General features: G+C 46.9%; 1 protein-coding gene across 5 annotated transcripts in view; it reads right to left on the bottom strand.

Annotated features, from left to right (window-relative positions):
• Positions 1-25,072, bottom strand: part of LOC147609445 (B3 domain-containing protein Os07g0679700-like) — a 132,175-nt gene that overhangs the window by 51,115 nt on the left and 55,988 nt on the right. For 2 of the 5 annotated variants that reach the window (XM_086787508.1, XM_086787510.1), the window contains exons 6-8: positions 11,247-11,421; positions 11,062-11,138; positions 8,430-8,834 (exon numbers count right to left, since the gene is read on the bottom strand). In XM_086787508.1, the coding sequence (XP_086643634.1) occupies positions 8,430-8,834; positions 11,062-11,138; positions 11,247-11,421 (657 nt within the window). The remainder of the gene's footprint in view (positions 1-8,429; positions 8,835-11,061; positions 11,139-11,246; positions 11,422-25,072) is intronic. The other 3 variants (XM_086787511.1, XM_086787512.1, XM_086787509.1) reach the window with 2 other exon arrangements.

Here is a 25,072-nt window from a genome sequence, read left to right as displayed (position 1 = left end):
TTTACCTCAGAGACTGATGATGTCTACACAGATGGGATTTATAGACGTCTGTACACAGAGGAGCCAGGGAGACCTTTGGAGGAGTTGACCCATATACTGATAGAGACTTTACATGATGCAGCGAGAGAGGCATATCCACATACTCAGCCTGGATAGAGACAGCGTTCTAGATGTATGCCCCAGAACAGTTGGTATGATGAGGAGTGCAAAGAGACCAGAGCCCGACTGCAACGGGAGGTTGCTTTGGGAGTCACTACTCACCGACAGTCACGTATTGCCTTCCGACGCCTTGTGCGAAGGAAGAAGCGGGCCTTCCTTGCTCAGCTAGAGGAGGAATTATACCAGCTGTTCTTGAGCCAGGATTCGAGGGAGGCTTGGCGTCTGTTTCATGAGTCCTCCCCTGCTTTGGCCATCACTTCTACAGAGGTCTGGGGTAGTTATGCAGCATCTCTATATACAGTTCTTGGACAGACACCTTTTCCTGACCCGCCAGCACCATGCCCACAGACATGTACTTTCTTTACTGCAGAGATGGTAAGGAAGGCCATTGATAGGATGAAGACTGGGAGAGCATATGATCATGATGGATTGGTCGCTGAGCACTTTATTCATGCGAGAGACATGTTGGCAGAGCTTCTAGCAGTGATGTTCAATCGTGCTATGTGCGAAGGCTTACCCGAGACTTGGAGTAGGTCCACCATCGTGCCTATCTTCAAGTCAAGGGACCCTATGGAGCTAGGTAATTATCGCACTATTATGATTGGTCACACACTAGCACGATTGTATGCATCCATTCTTGAGCAGCAGTTGAGTAGATGGGCAGAGAGAGTTGGCATTCGAGCAGAGGGACAGGCAAGGTTCAGGAGAGGTTTCTCTACTCTTGACCACATCTTGACTCTACGGGCCATTATTGAGGAGGGCAGGTCGCATGGGCGACGGATTTATTGTAGCATTGTGGACTTCCGCAAAGCATTTGATACAGCGTCCAGAGCCAGATTGATGAGGCGATTACAGGAGATGGGGGTACCCACAGAGCTCATTTGCAGGACAGGTACGCACCCCAGAGGGGGTCTCTACTTTGGTTCACTCCACTATAGGAGTGAAGCAAGGTTGCCCGTTATCTCCTTCACTGTTTGGTATGTATGTGGATGAGGCTTCTCACTACATTGAGAGATTGGGGGACAGAGGAGCCCAGCTAGCAGGTACATGGATCCCACTATTGTTATATGCTGATGATATTGTGTTGATCTCTGACTCCCCTGAGGGTATGCAGCGTCATCTGGATGCTTTACATGAGTTTGCACATGATAGTGGATTGTCTGTCAACCTTGGCAAAACCAAGGTGATGGTGTTTAACACCACGCCACAGTGGGTTAGGCGATCAGCTCCCACATTTACATATGGGCAGGAGATTGTGGAGTATACAGATGCATATACATATCTTGGGGTAGTATTCAGTGGGCCAGTGTTTTCGATGAGGAGAGCAGCAGAGACTAGATTGACTAGAGCACATGCAGCCCTGGGTGGTTTGGAGAGGATGTGTTCGCAGGTTCAGTTTCAGGAACCTCGAACGAAACTTTGGCTTTTTGACACTCTAGTGACATCAGCTATGCTTTATAGAGTGCAGATATGGGGACCTTCAGTGGGCCATCACAGCGCAGGCGGGTGGAGAGGTATGGAGAGGCCTTTGGTATCTATGATTGCTAGGATTATTAGAGCCAAGGCCGTGGTACCTCATGAGATTATTCGAGCAGAGCTGGCGGCTGCCCCTCTAGTGATCGAGGCTCTTACGAGATCAGTCTCCTACATACATGGCTTGTGGGATCTCCCCCGAGACAGATATGCACGCCTCGCCCTGGAGTCCTCCCGACAGTTAGCTTTACAGGGAGACATGGCTTGTTGGTATGGACAGATGACATCTTGGTTCCAAGCACATGGTTTTAGCATGGACAGATTGCCTCCCTTCCAGTATTCTCTGGAGGCACCCTCTCTCACTCTCACACGGACAGAGATTACCAGACTCATCCGTCAGGATTTAGTTCAGCTGGACATTAGGAGGACATGGATACAGCCGACTGAGGAGCTGGGCACGAAGATGGCTTTCTACAGAGAGCATTTTCTTCAGCTCACAGCAGAAGGTTTTGTGATCAGACCCAGTTACATGGATGTACACTTGTCTCATGCAGTACGATGCGCTATTGGTCAGATTCGCACATCCTCACACCAGCTTGAGATTGAGATTGGCCAATATAGAGGTATACCAGCTGAGGCCAGGATATGCCGAGTATGCCATGGGGAGCCAGAGACAGAGCTGCATTATATATGCCATTGTACTGCATACTATGAGATACGTGGTCGTTTCCACTGTTTATTCAGAGAGGGTTTTGGACCACTTTCCAGAGTCATGGGGTACCAGGACCAGAGGTGTTTGGGATTGTTCTTGCTGGAGCTGCGGAGACATAGAGATAGCCTGCTTAGGCGCACAGAGAGCCAGACTCAGAGGCACATTATAGATTTCTTTAGTCCAGCCATCACTGCGCCAGATGGACCACAGCAGCAGCAGGACATGGATACCGCCCACACCAGGGGTACACTGATTGATCGTGCGACTGAGCTTGGGTGGTTCAGACGCCCACGACTACGGAGGAGGGCATCCCAGCATAGACGGAGGTTGCAGCGGCAGATTCGGATTATTCTTGCGAGGCATGCCGGACACCCAGTCAGGGTGCTGACCACAGAGGATATTGAGGAGATCCGCCAGTGTCCGATGCGGCACATATTATGAGATGGAGGCACCTCCATAGTGTACCCCTCCGTCCCACATGATATTGTATCCCCTCACTATATTCCACTCACCTCCATAGCGTACCCTCCCCTCACTATATTCCAGTTCCAGTTTCATTTTCTAGGTGCCAGTAGTATCATCTTTATTTTTCATTTTCTGGGTCTTTTTTATCCAGACATTGTATCAGATCCACCATGATGTAACTTTTGGTCTCATAGGTCATTATGGCCTTTTGAAGACGTTAATATAACATTTCATTTCATTTCATTTCTCTCTCTCTCTCTCTCTCTCTCTTCGCTGTTCGCGCCTGGGATGGCCTCGTCCCTCTGCCTCCTTATTCCCACCCAGCCTTCCTCACGCCCCCAAGGAAGCAACATAACTCTCTCTCTGCGGAATCTCTTCTCTTTTCTCTACGTGGCTTGACCCCCCCCCCCCCCCCTTCTGTTGCTGTTTCGCGCTGCGCGCAGGTGTCATGGATTAACTTCCGGTCCATTGGCTGTGGGAAGTACTGCAAAAGGTCATGGCCAATACCGGAGTTAAAGAGGAGCTCGTGAAGGTGGAGGACAAGCTCAGCACAATCAGGGCCTGCTATGGGCTATGAGACGGAGCAGGACAGCCAGGCCATCAAATTCATTAGGGGCCAGCCTCGCCTTGTTCCTTCACCGGATTTCTCGTCCGCCAACAACTGGACACAGGAGAGGGATCTACGATGGGAGCTCCTCAGCAGCATCACCATCTGGTTCACCTGGAAGGCCCGGTGTTTCAGGGCCTTTGAGGGGAGACTGGAGCCACCAGCAGAGACTGTTCGGGGGATTTGGCAGGAGTTGATTCACACCTTGCGAGGACAGTATGACCGCATTCGGGGCGACTCGGATGAGGCGATCTTGCGGCGCCAGGCCTTTCACACCACCTGGCGCAGCGGCACCTTCTACACCCTGCACGCGGGGTCCCCCCGCTGGCACTACAGGCCACCTGTTTGGCTTTTCCCCCCTCGTATTGTATGATATAGCCCCTCAGTTCTTTGTTCTGATACTTGTACTTTTCAGCACCTAGGGAGAGTCTCCCTGGCTGCCTTGCTTTGTTCTCTGCTTTGTTTTTCTTGTGAGTAGGAGAGGATCTTTTGTAGCCCTACGGGCGTTTTTTATAACTAATGAAAGGATCTTTTCTCGGGAAAAAAAAAAAGATGTTGAGGGAGCTTGATGGTAGGGATATGGGTCTATCTAGACTCTCACAGGATGAGGAACAGACTGTGTATGGGCAGTATTTGATAGACATGGGGACTGCACATGGATTGCCCATCCTACATGGCCTACAGAGATTCCTGACAACGGGCGGTTTCACTAGCTTTCCACATCGGCATGGTAATAGTACAGTGGACTATGTTTGGCTCAGCCCAGTCTCATTCCCTCTTTTCAAGATTTTATGGTAGGCACTAGGCCGGTTGGAGTAGCAGTGGATCATGCTATCTTGTCCTTCACTATCACATTTCAGTTCAGCACAACTCCATTGGGACAGGTCTCCACACACTCTCGTTATACCTTTACGAGGGAGACTGACACAGTGTACACGGATGAGATATACAAACGCTTATGTGCCGAGGAGCCGGGACGGCCATTAGATGAGCTCACTCAGATATTGATAGAGACGCTTCATGCTGCAGCATCAGAGGCATATCCCCATAGTCAGCCTACACGGAGACGATATGGGAACATGCCCCACAACAGCTGGTATGATGAGGAGTGCAGAGAGATGAGGATCAGATTACAGAGAGAGGTGCTCATGGGTGTTACCACTCACAGATAGTCACGGATTACCTTCCGGCACCTAGTGCGACGGAAGAAGAGGGCTTATCTTGCTCAGTTAGAGAGGGATTTGTATCAGTTATTTATGAGTCAGGACTCAGCGAGGCATGGAGACTATTCCATGAGCATTCACCATCACCAGCCATTACCTCCACATGCCCAGAAACATGTGCTTTCTTTACTGCTGAGATGGTAAGGAAAGCTATTGACAGGATGAGGACTGGGAGAGCATATGATCATGAAGGTTTGGTAGCAGAGCACTTTATTCATGCCAGAGATATGCTTGTAGAGCTTATTGCTATGATGTTTAACCGAGCCATGTGTGAGGGTTTTCCTGAGACTTGGAATATGTCCACGATTGTGCCTATCTTCAAGTCAAGGGATCCCATGATTCCTGGGAATTATCGTACCATCATGATTGGTCACACATTGGCTAGATTATATGCATCTATTCTTGAGCAGGAGTTGAGTAGATGGGCAGAGAGAGAGGGCATACGTGCATTAGGGTAGGCAAGGTTCAAGAGAGGTTTCTCCACTCTTGACCATATCTTGACACTCAGAGCTATTATTGAGGAGGGTAGATTATATGGCAGGAGGATTTATTGTTGCTTTGTGGATTTCCGCAAAGCTTTTGACACAGTACCGAGAGCCAGATTGATGCGCAGACTACAAGAGATGGGAGTGCCCACAAAGCTGATTTGGGGAATCATGGCTTTATACAGGACAATTGTGGGGCAGGTACGTACTACTCAAGGTATATCTGAGATGGTTCACTCCACTATTGGGGTGAAGCAGGGCTGCCCCCTTTCTCCCACCTTATTTGGGATGTATGTGGATGAGGTTTCGGACTATGTAAAGCGGGAGGGTGACAGAGGAGCACAGCTACCAGGGACATGGATTCCGCTGTTATTGTATGCTGATGATATTGTGTTGATCTCAGATTCTTCAGAGGGGATGCAACGTCATTTGGATGCATTGCACACGTTTGCTTAGGACAGTGGATTGTCTGTTAACCTTGGTAAAACCAAGGTGATGGTGTTTAACACCACAGCACAGTGGGTTAGGAGGTCAGTACCCACCTTTACATATGGTCAGGAGACAGTGGAGTATACAGATGCATATACTTACCTTGGTGTGGTTTTTAGTGGCCCACTATTTTCCTTGAGGAGAGCAGCGGAGACCAGATTGACCAGAGCTTATGCAGCATTGGGGAGACTAGAGAGGATGTGTTCGCACGTTCAGTTTCAGGAACCTCGAACAAAGCTCTGGCTCTTTGACACTTTGGTCACTTCAGCCATGCTGTATGGAGTGGAGATATGGGGACCCTCAGTGGATCACCATAGCCGAGATGGTAGCACTGATGGATGGAGATGTATGGAGAGGCCCTTGGTTTCTATGATTTCCCGGATGATTAGGGCCAAGGCCTCCGTACTACATGATATTATCCGTGCAGAGATGGCTGCCCCCCCATTGGTAGTAGAGACACTCACTCGATCAGTCTCCTTTATACATAGCACTTGGGCTCTCCCTAGAGACAGATGTGCTCGCTTAGCCCTGGAGTCTTCACGACAGTTGGCATCACAAGGAGATGGATCATGTTGGTATGCACAGATGACAGCTTGGTTCCAACTGCATGGCTTTAGTATGGACAGGCTACCTCCATTTCAGTACTCCCTGGATGCACCCTCCCTCTCTCTGACACGGAGAGATTACCAGACTTATCAGGCAGGACTTCACTCAGCTGGACACTAGGAGGACATGGATACAGCCGACACACGAGCTTGGTACGAAGATGGCTTTCTATAGATCCGATATGGTGACCAACACAATAGGGTGAAGCAAGGATGCCCGCTATCACCCACCCTCTTTGGACTGTACATGGATGTGGTCTCCAATTATGTAGACAGATTGGAGGCCCGGGGGCATGCCTCACAAGGGTGTTGATACCCATCTTGTTATATGCAGATGATATTGTTCTAATCTCAGACTCTCCGGAGGGATTACAGAGACATTTGGATGCATTACAGACATTCTGTGCGGATAGAGATCTGACAGTGAACCTTGGGAAAACCAAGGTTATGGTGTTTAACACCACACAGGCATGGGTGACAAGATCAGAGCCTCAATTCACTTTCCGAGGGGAGCCGGTTGAGTACGTTAGGTCATATGTCTATTTGGGAGTTACTTTCACAGGACTATGTTTCTCCCTGAAGGAGGCAACTGCAGCTAGATTAGCTTGAGGGCACTTGAGAGGCAATGTGCACACATACAGTTTTAGGAGCCGCGCACCAAATTGTGGCTATTTGATACACTTGTCACACCGACCCTCCTGTACGGAGCTCCAATTTTGGGGCCCAGCATACATCACAGATCTCAGAGGGACGGATGCAAGATGGAGGCATATGGAGACACCACTGATTATGATGATTACCCGCATGATTCGGAGAAAATCATCGATACCACATGAGATTGTTCGGGCTGAGTTGAGTGCCGCACCAGTAATGACCCCTCGAGGCCCTATTCCAGGCAGTTACCTTTTTACAGCGGCTATGGGAGCTCCCTCAGCAGAGGTACTCCCGATTGGCATTGACCTCATCCATACAGTTGGTAGAGGATGGAGATACTCATTGCTGGTATGCTCAGATGAGATCATGGTTTGACCTAGAGGCACTCCCACCCTTTCAGTACAGCTTGGATTGTCCACTTTTGGATCTCACCCACTCACAGCAGAACCGCGTGATTAGGATGGATATCGTCAAAAAGGACACAGAGAGGACATGGACTAGTCCCCTTGAGCCCTTAGGGACCAAAATGGCTCATTACAAGAGCCATTTTCTGCACCTCTCACCAAATGGTTTATCACCCGCCTAGCGTACATGATGTACACCTATCACATGGGATACGTTGTGCCATTGGACAGATCTAGACCTCATCACACTGGCTACGGATTGAGACAGGGCGATATGTGCATCATATCTCGAATGACCGCATTTGTCATATCTCGAATGACCGCATTTGTCAGCTATGCTACTAGGAGGCAGAGTTAGAGGAGCACTACATTTGCCGATGTACAGTCTATTATGAGATCCGAGGGAGATATCACTGCCTCTTCCGAGAGGGTTTTGGGCCGTTAGGCAAGGTCATGGAGTTTGAGGATTAGAGATTTATGGGATTGTTCTTACTTGAGCTCAAGAGACGCAGAGAGACCCTCTCGGCAGACAGACAGGAGACCGAGCGATGATGTACCTAGACAGAGGATCCTGACAAATTTCTTCAGCACCAGCACCAGCACCAGCACCCCAGCCCACACACCTCCTGGTACCTCCTCCATCGGGCCATCAGGACACTAGCCATGCTCCCAAGGAGTCACCATTGATAGACCAGTCGTCTTATGTCGTGCTCGTCGGCCACGCCCACCAGGATCCCGCCCACGGCATCCTCGCCATCACCAGATCAAAGCCATTATTGCTCGGCATCGGAGGCGCCTACCTCGCTTCTACGACCTCTCCATTCTAGATAGCCCCATGGCGGAGATATTTGATCTGAGCAGAGGGCAGCACTTCAACTGATCAGCATACATGGATCTACTTGATATACATTTTCCAGTATTTTCTACTCAGTATCATCTAGGAGTCTTACTTACAATTCTTATAACTGTAAGATAGTCAGTCTATTGTACTTCTCAATTTCATTTAGTTGTTCTCTTTGATGAGACACGAACTTTAGATGTACTCTCAATTTTGGTCTCATAGGCCATCATGGCCTCTTAGAGACGTTAATATATCATTTCATTTCCTCTCTCTCTCTCTCTCTCATTATGGCAAATCAAAATAAAAGCCAACCTCGTACTCTTCAAAATCATGGCCTTCAATTGTCACGACGCTTGGTATCACATTAGGAGGCGGCCGAAGAAGCTCCTGTATATCTTGCCAAGTCAATTTGAATTCATTTGCAGGGCCCTCCACGTCCAAAAGCAAACTGTTGTCAGTGATCTTCTTTTCATCCAGCATGACAGATGCGTAAGGAGATCTTTTCTTGAACTTTAGGATCTGCTTGTCAGTATCAGGCCACCCAACTCCAGTTTTAAATATGTTGGCCCTTGAAAAGGAACTCGTTTGTGCATCCATAGGACATTCTCCAGCATACAGCATTGGCCTACTAGACAATTCAGCAGTTTCAATCGAGTGTTCCATGCCAGCTGAGTTCACGGATGTCAATACTGTGCCTATAGTCGAAGTTTGTACATCCTGTGGAAAGCATGAAATACACTTGATCATCATTTTCATAAAGAAAACAATCAATACTTCCAGATCATATGCATTAACTCAATGTTAACTATTGCAAGTGCCAGTAAAACAAAAATGATTCTTCACACACACACACGCGCGCGCACAGAGCTGGCTTTCCAACATTGGGAAAAAGAAAAATATATTCCAATGTGCTTTTGAAGAAGGAAAAATTTGTCTTTGGCTCTCTCTCCAACATTGGGAAAAAGAAAATTACATTCCAATGTGCTTTTGAAGAAGGAAAACTCTCTCTCTCTCTCTCTCTCTCTCTCTCTCTCTCTCTCTCTCTCACAGTGGGTTAGGCGATCAGCTTCCACATTTACATATGGGCAGGAGATTGTGGAGTATACAGATGCATATACATATCTTGGGGTAGTATTCAGTGGGCCAGTGTTTTCGATGAGGAGAGCAGCAGAGACTAGATTGACTAGAGCACATGCAGCCCTGGGTGGTTTGGAGAGGATGTGTTCGCAGGTTCAGTTTCAGGAACCTCGAACGAAACTCTGGCTTTTTGACACTCTAGTGACATCAGCTATGCTTTATGGAGTGCAGATATGGGGACCTTCAGTGGGCCATCACAGCGCAAGCGGGTGGAGAGGTATGGAGAGGCCTTTGGTATCTATGATTGCTAGGCTTATTAGAGCCAAGGCTGTGGTACCTCATGAGATTATTCGAGCAGAGCTGGCGGCTGCCCCTCTGGTGATTGAGGCTCTTACGAGATCAGTCTCCTACATACATGGCTTGTGGGATCTCCCCCGAGACAGATATGCACGCCTCGCCCTGGAGTCCTCCCGACAATTAGCTTTACAGGGAGACACGGCTTGTTGGTATGGACAGATGACATCTTGGTTCCAGGCACATGGTTTTAGCATGGACAGATTGCCTCCCTTCCAGTATTCTCTGGAGGCACCCTCTCTCACTCTTACACGGACAGAGATTACCAGACTCATCCGTCAGGATTTAGTTCAGCTGGACATTAGGAGGACATGGATACAGCCGACTGAGGAGCTGGGCACGAAGATGGCTTTCTACAGAGAGCATTTTCTTCAGCTCACAGCAGATGGTTTTGTGATCAGACCCAGTTACATGGATGTACACTTGTCTCATGCAGTACGATGTGCTATTGGTCAGATTTGCACATCCTCACACCATCTTGAGATTGAGATTGGCCGATATAGAGGTATACCAGCTGAGGCCAGGATATGCCGAGTATGCCATAGGGAGCCAGAGACAGAGCTGCATTATATATGCCATTGTACTGCATACTATGAGATACGTGGTCGTTTCCACTGTTTATTCAGAGAGGGTTTTGGACCACTTTCCAGAGTCATGGGGTACCAGGACCAGAGGTGTTTGGGATTGTTCTTGCTTGAGCTGCGGAGACATAGAGATAGCCTGCTTAGGCGCACAGAGAGCCAGACTCAGAGGCACATTACAGACTTCTTTAGTCCAGCCATCACTGCGCCAGATGGACCACAGCAGCAGCAGGACATGGATACCGCCCACACCAGGGGTACACTGATTGATCGTGCGATTGAGCTTGGGTGGTCCAGACGCCCACGACTACGGAGGAGGGCATCCCAGCATAGACGGAGGTTGCAGCGGCAGATTCGGATTATTCTTGCGAGGCATGCGGGACACCCAGTCAGGGTGCTGACCACAGAGGATATTGAGGAGATCCGCCAGTGTCCGATGCGGCACATATTATGAGATGGAGCTACCTCCATAGTGTACCTTCCAGTTCCAGTTTCATTTTCTAGGTGCCAGTAGTATCATCTTTATTTTTTCATTTTCTGGGTTTTTTTTATCCAGACATTGTATCAGATCCACCATGATGTAACTTTTGGTCTCATAGGTCATTATGGCCTTTTGAAGACGTTAATATAACATTTCATTTCATTTCTCTCTCACACACACACACACACACACACACAAAGAGAGTCTGTGGAGCCTTGGAAAAAAGGGTAGATAGATATGAAGCTGGGACAACATGACGAAAAGGACAGAGATGGAGGGGAGGCTTTGGGAAAAGGACCAGGGAGTAAAAGGCACCGGTCTTGGGAAAAAAACAATTTCTAAAATTAAAATTGGAAAACTTTGACCGTACAGAAACAGGCCGAAAGAAGTTGACCAAAAACATATCACAATGTCTACCTTTGCAAATTGCAAAGCAATCCAAAATTTTCACCTGTGAGCTCAATGAGCTTGGTGCTCGGCGAAACCCCATGATAAGCTTCCCTTCTGGATCCAGCCTGCTAAACGTCACTACATAGATGGACAACAAGCTTTAATGCAGGTCCCGAGGCTCATCTCTCATATATGATTGAAAGGGCAGTCACAATGTAGAAAGGAAAGAAAGATATAACAAACCACCTGTATCACCGGCTACCAATCGCAATGACTGTATGCAAGGTGTAACTCCCTCTAAAACATACATCCTGCTGTTGTTATTTGTCCAGAAACGGAACTGAAATGACCACTCCTTGCCGGTAATATCTTGAATTCTTATGGGTATACCCTCTGGCTGCGCAATAGCAGGGAAATAGGCCTGTAACATTATTCCAGGGCTATAAGGCAACGGCTAAAGTATACCCTTCTTTTCAAAAAGAGATATACCATGTAACAAAACCAAAGTGCGATCTTAAATCCACGAGAGTCTAGTCACTAAGCTTCAAATCATCAGCTTTATCATGCATAGCATAGACAATATGCTATGACATCCCCACTCACGTCAACAACACCCAAGTGTAAGTCCAGGTTCATGCATAAAGATATGTCACCATAAGTAGAAATATCTTCATAGATAAACCGTCAAACTGAGTTTCTATCACTTCTCCATAGGTCACGGGCAGTCTCAGCCGTGATGAAGGCTAGCACCAAAGATAAAAAAAGAACAGACCGACACATACAGTAGCTAATTGGGAAAGTTCAAAGCCTTGCACCACTATTTAAAAGAGATACCCTTTCTTTCTATAACAGATGCCAAGTTCAAAATGCATTTTACTTCCTTCAGGTGATTCATCTGATCCTGACCATTCAGTAATACCATAAAATAACAATCTGTAGCAGGGTCAAACGCCTGCTTTTATGAGTTGTAAGTTGTAACTGTGGTTGTAATCGAGAGGGGAGAGATGCGTGTGCGCGTTTATCCCATATGGAGATGGGTGTGAAGGGCTTTAAAAGGTTGTATAAAAGGGCATGTATTTGGGTCTTTGGAGGGATCAATGTAGTACGAGTCATGTGCCTCCACAATTGTGAGTATTGTCCTTTGCTAATTCATTTCCATTAATCTTTGCTCCTTAGTTCAATTAGGCCCGCAACATTGCAATTTCTGCCATGCCCGGTGGGACGAGGGAACTCTATCTTCCCCCCTCCCCACACACCTCCTTCAGCACCTCTGCTCTGCTCGTCTCTATGACGCCAGAGGCCACAACCATGTGCTGCCGCTCCCATCTGCCTGCCCTTGCTCAACCTTGCCTCACAGTCTCGCACGCTTGGGCCAACATCAGCCTTACTCAACCTTCCCATCTGTCCGACTTGCCCACTCGTCCACTACCCTCCCTCTGACTGACTCGCCCGCCCTCCCCTGTCCGACTTTCCCGCCTCTCCCACTGCCCGACCTGCCCTCCTCTCCCACTGCCCAACTCACCTCCCCTCTCCCACTCGCCCCTTCTCTCCTGTCCGAGTCGCCCACCTCTCCCTCTGCCCGGCTTGCTCACTTGCTCACTCACCCACTCACCCCACTCTCTCCTGTCCGACTCACTCGCTCCTCCACCTGTCCCACTCGCCCCCCCTCTCCCACTCACCCCTTCTCTCTTGTCTGAGTCACCCACCTCTCCCTCTGCCTGACTTGCTCACTCTCCCCTGTCCGACTCACTCGCCCCTCCACCTGTCCCGCTTGGCCCCCTCCAACCGTCCCACTTGCCCCTCCACCCGTTCACTTAGCCCCCCTCCACCTGCTCCCTCACCCCCCTCTTCCAGTTCACCCCCTCTATTTTCCAACTCGCCTCCCTCACTCTCACCTCCAGCTTTCCCCCTCTCCCTCCTACTCGCCTCCCTTTCCCACCTCCAACTCGCCTCCCCCTCACCTCCGACTCGTCCACTCGCCCCCCTTTTTCGACTCTCCCACTCCCAACCCTCCCATCCGAATCCCCCCCCCTTCCTCCTCCTCGTTTCCCCCTCTCCCTCCTGCTTGCACCTGTCTCCTCTGTAGCTATCCTCCCCCACTTCCGACTCACCTCCCCCCTCTCCCTCCTACTCACACCCGTCTCCTCTGTACATGCCTTCCCCACTTCCGACTCGCCTCCCCCACTGTTGTCTGCGCACAGCACCCACCAAAAAACAAAGAAAAAAAAAGCCCTATTGCCATCTTCGTACCTTCCTTTTTTGGCTCCTCCTCTTTTGATTTTTCTCTCTCTCACCGCTTCACTCCCTTGTCATTCCCTCGTGGCAGACGGTTTACCAACACTCCTGTGCCATACATGCACTCCATTGCTCGCTTCTTACGACCGGTGGGGCGCTATCCCTCTTCAAAAGTGGCACCACCCTCTCAGGAAAATCCTTCTGCCACCGTGCCTGTGAGACAGCTACACTGTCAGGTGCTGGCTCTACTGCACCACTGCCACCTCCTGCCTCAGCTTTTCTATCCACTTCTTCAGATTCTTCAGATTCCTCTTCTTCAACATCATCTTCCGACAGTGATCGTCAATATGTTCCATCTAAGGATGACGGTGTCACCCTCAATCCCGTCCCACCCCCTTGCCTGCCTCTTCACCACCATTCCACCCGCACGCTAGTTTCTACCCTCCATACATCATTTTCACCTTCTTGCCTCCACCACCCACACCCATTAACTTCATTGACCCACACCCTCACACTTTCCTCAGCTTTCCACTTTATTCTCCCCAACCGAACTCACCACCTTGGGCCTGCAAGGCCTGGCTTCTATCCCGGCTTTGCCGAACATGGATGCATCCCTTTGTGTTGCCTTCCTCACCAACTTCCCCGTGATGCCCAACAGGCAGTGCCTCACTACGACTTACCTTGCCCACCTAATTGGCCCTCCAGCGAGTTCAGTTCCCCATCGGCGTTCCAACAACCACATCACTGGTATTCCCCTAGCCGAGCTCTTTGCCGCCACCGTTACTCTACTGGCTCCCACCCCTTCACTACCTAGCCCCCGTACCCTCCACCTCTACATTTTCTTCCATTACTATCTCTTACTCCGAGAGATCCCCACATCTCCACTTCCCTTCATCTCCACCCATTACACGGAGGCATTCCACTGCTTCTGCACAGGCCACCCAAAAAAACAATGAATCGAGTATCTAACAAAATTTCAAAGTTATGTTATGCTATAAGTAGCACGTGCACAAAAGAAACTGGTTGGCTAAAAGTAGAAGGTTGTCAAAAAATTACTGTTCCACCAAAGTGGGTTATGATAGTCCTTGGCTTACATCCCATTTCTTAATCAATTCTCATATCTTTCATCTTCTCTAACACCATTACATTATCTAATGCCATTTTGCATCATAATACTAATTTTCATTGACATGAATTTCTCTAAAAAGTTACACGCAAAAAACCATCCTAAACTTTCACGTCACAAAATCCTTGGAAACTGCATGATCTATTAACTTCACGTCATCATCTGAGTGGTCTGTAATACTAACATGCATAAAACTGGTCAAAACAAAATAATTTTTTAGACGTGATTATCTTTTAGATATTCATGCCATGAAAAACTAGTGTGGTTTTTTACATCACAAAAATTATTCAGGAATGACACTTTACACACTGATTGCATCTTCTTTTGACCTATTAGACCATTCGAACATTTTTCTGTCTCATCAAATGCTAACATTTTTTCAGACGTGACTATCTCAAGCTATTCATGCCATGAAAAACCAGTATGGGTTTTCATGCTAGTGACAGTTATCAAAAATAGTAATTTTTACCTTGATCTCATCTTTTTTTGAATTAGTGAACCATTCTAGTATGTTTGTGCCTCAAGATGACAATTTTTTCGACATGAATATCTCAAGATATTCACGGTCATGAAAAACCAATCTAGTTTTTCATGCCTAATGAAACCTTTCCACATCCTCATACAAGTGTACATATAACTTCACATACACTAATAGCCGGAAGTTGCAGGCGACCAGACTGGCAGGCGCCTAGGCCTACACAACAAGGTGGCCAGGCTGGCGGGAGCCTGGGCCCTTGCAGCCAAGCAGCTAGGCCTCTGCAGGCGGCCAAGCCTAGGCGCAGGCCGCTCTGGACGCCTGAGCATAGGCGGCACCGGCAGGAAAGTGTGACCAGTAGCCAGGTGGCCGACGACAGCAAAGCAAGCGCCGGCAACGATAAATCAAGGAGGGAAGAGAAAAAAAAAACCAAATAAGCATTGAAAAGCCGATTTGGGCTGTTTCGTTTTTTTTTCTACATTAATTTTTTTAAAAAAGAGTTTAAAGGCCCCTCTAAGGTTTAAAGGTGTGTTTTTTTTTTAAAGAAAGCAGAATATATATATATCCATATATATATATATATATATATATATAAATACAAAAGCAAAAGCTCAAGTTGCTTTTGGGGAAGGTTATATAAACCCTTAAGTGGGCTTCTTGCCACACACCTCTCAAGTTTTCAAGCTCTCAAGCTCTCAAGTTCTCTCGCACTTTTATTGTGCAAAGATTGAAATTTCTCTCCACTTGCCCTCTTCACGATGTCGACCCAAGAATCGGAGTTGGAGCCCCTTGTCGAACACGAAGGCTTGCCGGCTACGGAAGATACCAATGCGATCTTTTTGACGATTATGTGTCCAAATCAGATTTCCAAGAGTTTAAAGTAGCTCTCAAGGCTTTTTCTTCGAAACGTCAGGCACAAATCACCGCCCAGATGCAAGCTTTGCAGAACTCCATCTCTCTCTTGACCACTACCCTATCTACTCTTTCGGGTATGGATACCTTGGCCTCTGCTTTAGGCCCCAACATTACTCTCGAACCGTTGGGGGGCGAGCAAAAGCAGCATGCCAAGGAGATCATGGAAACTTGGCTACATAAGTGGCAGGTCCATTTTCAGTTTCATCCATATGATAATGAAAAAAAGATCCAGTTAGTAGCAGGTTTCCTCTCAGGCAAAGCTTTGCTTTGGTGGGAGGAACTCAATCCTAAGCCAATGATTTGGGCACAATTCGAAGACGTCTTCAAGAAGAAATTCCTCAAGAAAGAGGATATTTATGATGTTGTTGCCCAGTTTACAGCTTTGACCATGACCTCGCAGCACCTCACTTATGAGGTCTACCTCCAGAAGTTTAGGGACTTGCAGATGAAAGCTACAAAGATGGATCCCACTACTCTTTTGGGGTTCTTCGTAGCCGGTTTACCAAACTCATACCGTTTACAGGTTAAAAATAACAAATGCAAAATATTGGACGAAGCCATTCATTCAGCTCGTATCTATGATGATACAATGGTCTCTTCCAAGTCTAAACCAGTTACCGAGTAGGGGAACAAGCATAAAAGAAAGTTCTTCGCACCTATGGCTAACACGACTGAAGGAAAGTCTTCGGCACAAACCTTCGAAGAATTCAAGTTCGACACCAGCGAAGAAGAAACGACTCCTTAAAGCTTTGAAGCTCAAGGAGGAGGGACATTGTTTCATCTGCGAAGAAAAGAACACATGCGTAATGAGTGCCCGAAGCAAAAGGGTGCAAAGACCAACGCAGGACCCAAGCCAAAGGCAGCTAACCACTTGTCTTTGACAGGTACGTCAGTTACTGTACTTTCTCGTCCTAGTTCATGTTCTAATTGTCTGTTCAACTCTAACGTTTTTGGCTTGCATGATCTTCTCCGAGTTTATGGAGAAGTGAATGGCCATAGAGTCCACATTCTTCTAGACCTTGGCAGCTCACACAATTTTGTTAACTACAAACTTGTGTAGAAATTGAGTCTTGATACGACACCCAGCGATCATACCTATGAGGTACGCCTACCTGCGGGAAGGCAAGTATGGGATCGAAAGGTGGAGATGCTACCAATCCAGATTCAGGACTACAAAGATACTCTGGAATGCTATGTTATGCACCTACAAAATGTAGACTTGTAATTAGGGATTGAGTGGTTTAAGACTCTTCAAGTCCAGATAGATTGGTCTAGCAATATTTTTTCTTTTCACCATTGGAACACCCAGTATAGTATTTTAGGTGATTGTATATATCCCTCTCAGGGACCTCTTGTAAATACAGTTGATTTTGAAAATATAATGGATTCTTCCTTGTATACCGCTTTTCATTGTGTATTGATTCCACTTTCTTCATTTCTCATACCTTCAATGGATGTCAATGAATTAAGTGTGTTTGAAAGCAAAGAATTACAGAAGATACTTGATTCGTTTCAGGATGTATTTCCTAAGGAACTGCCACAGGTTTACCACCTGAAAGGGCAGTAGATCATCGTATTGACTTGATCCCTGGTGCTCATCCTGTCAGTATTCCACCTTATAGGATGAGCCAAGCTGAGGAAGATGAGTTGGCTTCGAAGATTATTTGAGGATGGGCCAGATCCATCCAAGTAAATCACCTTGGGGTGCACCTGTGTTGCTTAGGAGAAAGAAGAAGAACACCAGGAATGTGTATAGATTTCAAGAGATTGAACAAGCTGACAATTAAGAACCGTTATCCTCTCCCTAGATCAGATGACTTGATTGACCGGTTAGCAGGAGCGAAATATTTCACGAAGATATATTTTTACGTACTGGCTATCACCAGATACGTATTCATGAAAGGCATGTCGAAAGAACCGCCTTTCGGACTAGGTATGGCCATTACGAGTTTCTCGTATTACCTTTTGGGTTAACCAATGCTCCAGCCACTTTCCAGCAAATGATGAACGATCTTTTTCATGAACATTTGGAAAAATTTGTGGTGGTGTTCCTAGATAGTTTTTTGATATATAGTTGTACTCTTGAGAATCATGTTAGACACCTCACGATTGTCTTATCTATTTTAAGACACAATCGACTATATGCTAAATTAAGTAAATGTGAGCTTTTTATGACAGACATCATTTACTTGGGACACAAGATCACTAGAGATAGATTGAGCATTGACTATGATCGAGTAGGACGGGAGCTCATTGATTGACCAAGACTCAATGACTGAGCAGTCTATCATTCAGGCTGCAGGAGGCCAGTGGATGATTCAGAATGGTTTACTATTTCGGAATGACAGAATTTGTGTACCACAGAACCCGGACTTTCGGTCCAAGATTCTTAAGGAGTGTCACGACGCCCCTTCTGCTGGACACCCTGGGGTACACAGGACGCTATCATTAGTGAAACACACTTTTTATTGGCCAAAGATGAAAGGGTATGTAGAAGATTACATTCTCAAGTGTCAAGTTTATCAAGCAAATAAAGCTGAACGCTTTAGACAGGCTGGGTTGTTGCATCCTTTGCAAATCCCAGGTAATAAATGAGAAAATATTTCCATGGATTTTCTTGCCGGATTGCCAAAAACGCATCAAGGCCACGATTCTATTTGGGTTGTGGTAGATCGCTTGACAAAATGGCTAGATTTTTATCAACCCGGAAGACTATTACAGCTATGCAATTAGCACGGCAGTTTATTGAGCAATTGTTTAGACTGTATGGGTTACCGCAGGACATAGTCACTGATAGGGACTCTAAGTTTACGAGTGATTTTTGGAAACTTATTTTTGAGAAGTTGGAAACAACTTTGAATTTGAGTTCCTCAGATCATCCTCAATCTGATGGCCAGACTGAAAGAGTGAATCAGATTTTAAAGGATATGCTTCGGACATATGTATCCAAAAGACAGAGTTCATGGGAGGATTATCTTCCTATGTTAGAATTTGCTTATAATAGTACTAAGCATACGAGTACAAGTTTTAGTCCTTTCATGCTTATGTATGGTTTTCAACCTAGATCACCTGTTACAATAGGATTCTCAGGACTTCAGCATGATGCAGCACGTAATTTTTTGCAAGATATACAAGAAATGTTACAAGTTGCGAAGGAATCTATTAGAAGTGCTCAAGACCGAGACAGATTTTATTCTAATAGACATCGTTCACCCAGAGAGTTCTCTGAAGGAACGATGGTGTATTTGCGAGTTCCGAAAAATTCCGAGACTATACGGACAGGTTGATCTCCGAAATCATCCCTTAGATACTGTGAACCATTTCGTATTACACGAAGGATTGGTTCAGTTACATATGAATTGGATTTGCCTTCTCATGTGAAAGTTCATCCCGTATTTCATGTCTGTAGACTTAAGGAAGTACTCGGTGGAACATACCAGTTAGTTACTCCTCAAGAAATCATAGATGTCGAGGACATGATATTTGTTCCACACGAACCTGAAAAGATTCTTGGATTTCGTGAAAGAAGATTGCGTAATACGCTTATCACATAATACAAGATTAAGTGGAAGAATCGTGTTGAGGAGGACGCTACATGGGAGACATTGACTACTCTTCAGAGAGATTACCCTGGCTTCTAAGTGAGCTTAGGAGTGAGCTCCTAGAGGAAGGGGAGTATGGCATGTACACAGTGTGTATCTACCATGTGCTACACGCACACAAGACTAGCTTTGAGATTTGGGGAAGCTTGGAGCTAGGCAGGCTGATTGGCGAGCTGAGTTAGGGATAGACTAACGGGCGGGCACCCAAGTATGGACGGGCGGGCACCGAAGTGTGGACGCCCGATGACCGGCCAAGAGCCTATAAAAGGGTGGCCAAGGTTAGTCTATAGTCATATAGAGTCTTGCATGTTTTGTGAGAGCTCTATGGTCTGGAGCTCGGATCTAGTGCAGACGTGCACCTGCTTTACGCAGCCGAGGCCGACAGGAATCTCGAGGCCCGCGAGGGTAGCTTCGCGGCAGTATGGGACGTCGTGAGGTAGAGATTGGTCGGTACGTCAACCTAGTTAGCTCAGCTCGTGGGGCTCGGTGGGGACAGCCAAGACTGTGGGCTTGCCCACGGCTGTCATGGTTGGGAGGTGAGTCAGGCCTGCACCCCCTTATTGTTTGTTTGTTTGTTTGCAGGTTTCGAGTCTTGTACCAAGAGCGTTCCACAAGGAGATCCTTTGGGGTTTTGCACACATGGCAGTATGGAACTGTAATGGTTCACTATGGGTGCAGCCTGGATGACTGGAGCATGTTATGGTGAGGAGAGACATCGTACTTCTGACAGAGACACATCAGAGCCCAGAGAGAGGGCTACCTCGAGTAGAGGGATTCCAGTGGGAGTCAGCATACCTCGAGAGGGTCGGGAGGAGTAGCAGTTCTATTCAGACGCGAGCTACAGGGGAGACTGAGAGTGGTAGCACAAGATCCAGAGGCCAGATACATGTGGATCAGCTTACAGCTCCCACAGGACAGGGTTATATACATAGCCTTGTGTTACTTTCCTCCTATGTCATTACAGAGGACAAGATCCTCCTATGTCATTACAGAGGACATGCCACAGGAAGAGGAGACAAGAGCCTCGCCATATGCTTGTCTGTCAGAGGAGATTATGTATTTCTTACGGGTGACTTCAACGCCCACACACAGAGCAGACAGTGTGAGGTGTATGACTGTGATGACATGGAGATCCTCCACCCTATGGATCCAAGGAGATAGAGGCTAGTCGGGCATCAGAGGACACTGGACCAGACAGAGGACATTATGGGGACCACTTACTAGAGTTGGGAGCCAGGCATCGTCTCGTTATTTATAACGGGATGCTACAGTGGCCGGGATCAGGAGGGCTGACAGGCTTCCCACATGGGGGTCATACACGGACCGAAGGCACGGTGGTAGACTACATTATGGGGTCTTTGGAGGCATCACAGCTTGTCACCTCATTCTCCATCCCACCTCGTCCTATTTGGGCAAATCATACATACTTGGCATTTTCACTAGCCGGATCACCAGTATCACCAGCCCCCCACATACCAACGCCACACACTACCATCTACTTCACACATGACATGGCAGAAATATACACTCGCAGAGTAGAGGATGGGCTCCTACTCATGGATCCCCTGGCACCTATGGATACCATTACAACCCAGTTGGCATCACTCCTACACACGGCTGCATTACAGAGCTTCCTACATCGTGTCCACTCAGGAGAGCCTGCGAGATCTGGGACTATGCCCCAAAACAGATGGTATGATGACGAGTGCAGAGCCCTATACTCACGGCTCCGCATACAGAGAGCCTTGGGAGCCATCACAGAGCAGGAGTCGAGGAGAGAGATGAGGAGACTTACTCACCGCAAAAGGCCCTTCGCAGATGTCATGTGCACAGTGTGTATCTACCATGTGCTACATGCACACAAGACTAGCTTTGAGGTTTGGGGAAGCTTGGAGCTAGGCAGGCTGATTGGCGAGCTGAGCTAGGGATAGACTAACGAGCGGGCACCCAAGTATGGACGGGCGGGCGCCCAAGTGTGGATGCCCGATGACCGGCCAAGAGCCTATAAAAGGGTGGCCAAGGTTAGTCATTAGTCATATAGAGTCATTAGTCATTAGTCATATAGAGTCTCGCATGATTTGTGAGAGCTCTATGGTCAGGAGCCTGGATCTAGTACAGACGTGCACCTGCTTCATGCAGCCGAGGCCGACAGCAGTCTCGAGGCCCGCGACGGTAGCTTCGTGGCGGTATGGGACGTCACGAGGTAAAGATTGGTCGGTACGTCTATCTAGTTAGCTCAGCTCGTGGCTCGGTGGGGATAGCCAAGTCTTGTGGGTTTGCCCACGACTGTCGAGGTTGGGAGGTGAGTCAGGCCTGCACCCCCTTCTTGTTTGTTTGATTTGTTTGCAGGTTTCGAGTCTCATACCAAGAGCGTTCTACAAGGAGATCCGATGGGGATTTGACAGTGGTATCAAAGCATGCCTCGTGAACGAGCAAGTCGGTAGGTAGAGAAAAGAGGTCGAAGAAAAGGTATGAGTTCAAGAAGCTTGCTGTTTTTTCTATGCATACTGCTGTTTTTTCAGATTAGTATGTTGCTTTTTCATCGTAGGAGCCCGTGGTGATGGAGATGGTGATCTAGTAGGGTTGTTTGTTTAGAATGAAGAAGGGCTGTGTTTGTGCAACTGTTTGATCAGTTTGAAGAGAGAAAAAAAAAGCATGTCGGCTATTTTTGTGTGTGTGTGAGAGCGAGAGAGAGAGAGGAGGTCGCCGGCTGGGTTGTTTAGCGCTTGTATGCGCAGCCAGGGCGGGTACTCTTATACAGTCGCTGGCAAGCTGTTAAGCATGATCCCGCGCACGTGTACAAGCGCTGGTGCGCAGGCTAGCACAGGCGAACCTATGATGTGCAGGCGGCCAAGTATACGCACGGGTACACATAGGCACAAAATCGTGTGCAAGACAAGTGCGCAGGTGGCAGTGCCAACCAGGCGGACACAGACATACACGGACAGTCGACAGGTTCTCTTCGTGTGCAGACATGTTGAAGGCGGCGCACGGGGGCAGTCGACGTGGGGTACGCGGGCAGGCAGGCAACGCTCCACGCACGTGTATAGTACATGTCGCAGCCGGGCTCGTACATGTGAGCAGACACGCAGCGCACGGTGGCAGGAAGGCGGCGATGGATTTAGCGAAAAGCAACGTAGCAAGGAGTTTTTTTTTTCTCTTGCTTTCGTTTTTTTTCCCTAAAACTTAGTAAAGGGTTTTAAAAACCCAGTTAATGCTTAAAGGTGTTTATTTTTAAGAAAACAGAATATATAATTATATATATATATATATATATAAAACACACAAAAGCAAAAGCTCAAGATTGCTTTTGGGAAAGCCTATATATTCCCCTTAAGCGGACTTCTTGCCACACATCTCTCAAGTTTTCAAGCTCTCAAGCTCTCGAGTTCTCTAGCACTTTTCTAGTGCAAGATCGAATTTTCTCTCCCCTAGCCCTCTTCAAGATGTCGACCCAAGAATCGGAGTTGGAGCCCCTTGTCGAACGTGAAGGCCTGCCGACTACGGAAGATACCGATGCCGAACTTTTCGACGATTATGTGTCAAAATCTGATTTCCAAGAGTTTAAAGTTGCTCTCGAAGCTTCTTCTTAGGAACGTCAAGCACAAATCGCCGCGCAGATGCAGGCTTTGCAGAACTCCATCTCTCTTTTGACCACTACCCTATCTACTCTTTCGGGTATGGATACCCTGGCATCTGCTTTAGGCCGCAACATTACTCCGGAACAGTTCGGGAGCGAGCAAAAGCAGCGTACCAAGGAGAGAGTGGACACTTGGCTATATAAGATGCAAGTCCATTTTCAGTTCCATTCATATGACGATGGGATAAAGATCCAGTTAGCAGTAGGTTTCCTCTCAGGCAAAGCTTTGCTTTGGTGGAAGGAACTCAACCATAAGCCAACGACTTGGGCACAATTTGAAGATGTCTTCAAGAAAGAATTCTCTTATCTATTTTAAGACAGAATCGACTATATGCTAAGTTAAGTAAATGTGAGTTTTTTATGACAGACATCATTTACTTGGGACACAAGATCACTAGAGATGGATTGAGCATTGACTATGACCGAGTTCACGAGGTTCAGGACTCGCCTATACCGCAAACAGTGCCACAACTTCGTTCTTTTCTCGGTTTTGTTGTTTTTCTTCGGAAATCTGTGTGGGAGTACTTTCAGCTCACACTACCGATGACCGACTTGTTGAAAGGTCGTGGACGTAAGTCAAATCAGCCTATCACTTGGAATAACGATCTGGATATGGCCTTCAGACTTTTGAAAGAGAAAGTCAAGGAAGCACCTATCTTAGCATTACCTGATCCTAGTCGGCCTTATGTTCTTGAAACTTATGCCAGTGACTATGCCATCGGGGCTGCTCTATTTCAAGATGGTAGACCTGTTGCTTTTGAAAGTAAAAAGCTAGACGACACTCAATCTCATTGGCCAACCCTTAAGAAGGAGCTTTATGCTGTGATTCACGCTCTGAAGGTTTGGAGACATTATTTATACGGCTCCAAGTTTGTCGTATTGACTGATTATCAGTCAATCAAGTATGTGTGTGATGCGGACGATTTGAGAGGAAGAAAAGCTCGATGGGCTAAATTAATGCAAGATTTTGATTTTGAGATTCGTTATTAAAAAGGGTCCATGAATAGTGTTGCAGATACGCTTAGTCGAATTAGAGAGGTGAATACTTTGTCGTTCACCGAGATTTCTATTGACTTATTTCAGTCATTGAGAGGGCTTTGCAGGACTGATAGGACTGATAGTTATTTTGGCCCATTTTGGCAGAAGATCCAGGACGGGAGCTCATTGATTGACCAAGGCTCGATGACTGAGCAGCCTACCATTCAGGTAGCAGGAGGCCACTGGATGATTCGCAATGGTTTCTTATTCGATAATGACAAAATTTGTGTACCATAGATCCCGGACATTAGGTCCAAGATTCTTAAGGAGTGTCACGACGTCCCTTCTGCTGGACACCCTCGGATACACAGGACATTATCGTTCGTGAAACACAATTTTTATTGGCCAAAGATGAAAGGGTATGTAGAAGATTATATTCTCAAGTGTCAAGTTTATCAAGCAAATAAAGCTGAACGCTTTAGACACGCTAGGTTGTTGCATCCTTTGCAAATCTCAGGTAATAAATGGGAAAGTATTTCCATGGATTTTATTACCGGATTGCCAAGAACACATCAATGCCACGATTCTATTTGGGTTGTGGTACATCGCTTGACAAAAATGGCTAGATTTTTACCGACCTGAAAGACTATTACAGCTACGCAATTAGCACGGTAGTTTATCGAGCAATTGTTTAGACTGTACGAGTTACCGCAGGACATAGTCAATGATAGGGACTCTAAGTTTACGAGTGATTTTTGGAAACTTGTTTTTGAGAAGTTGAAAACAACTTTGAATTTGAGTTCCTCAGATCATCCTCAATCTGATGGCCAGATTGAAAGAGTGAATCAGATTTTGGAGGATATGCTTCGAGCATATGTATCCATAAGACAGAGTTCATGGCAGGATTATCTTCCTATGTTAGAATTTGCATATAACAGTACTAAGCATACGAGTACACGTTTTGGTTCTTTCATGCTTATGTATGGGTTTCAACCTAGATCACCTATTACAGTGGGATTCTCAGGACTTCAGCATAATGCAGCACGTAATTTTTGCAAGATATGCAAGAAATGTTACAAGTTGCGAAGGAATCGATTAGAA

The sequence above is a fragment of the Cibotium barometz genome, chromosome 51 (assembly GCF_041138505.1).
Source record: "Cibotium barometz isolate CiBa-2024 chromosome 51, ASM4113850v1, whole genome shotgun sequence".
Classification (NCBI taxonomy): Eukaryota; Viridiplantae; Streptophyta; class Polypodiopsida; order Cyatheales; family Cibotiaceae; genus Cibotium; species Cibotium barometz.
This window is presented reverse-complemented; position numbering and strand designations above follow the sequence as displayed.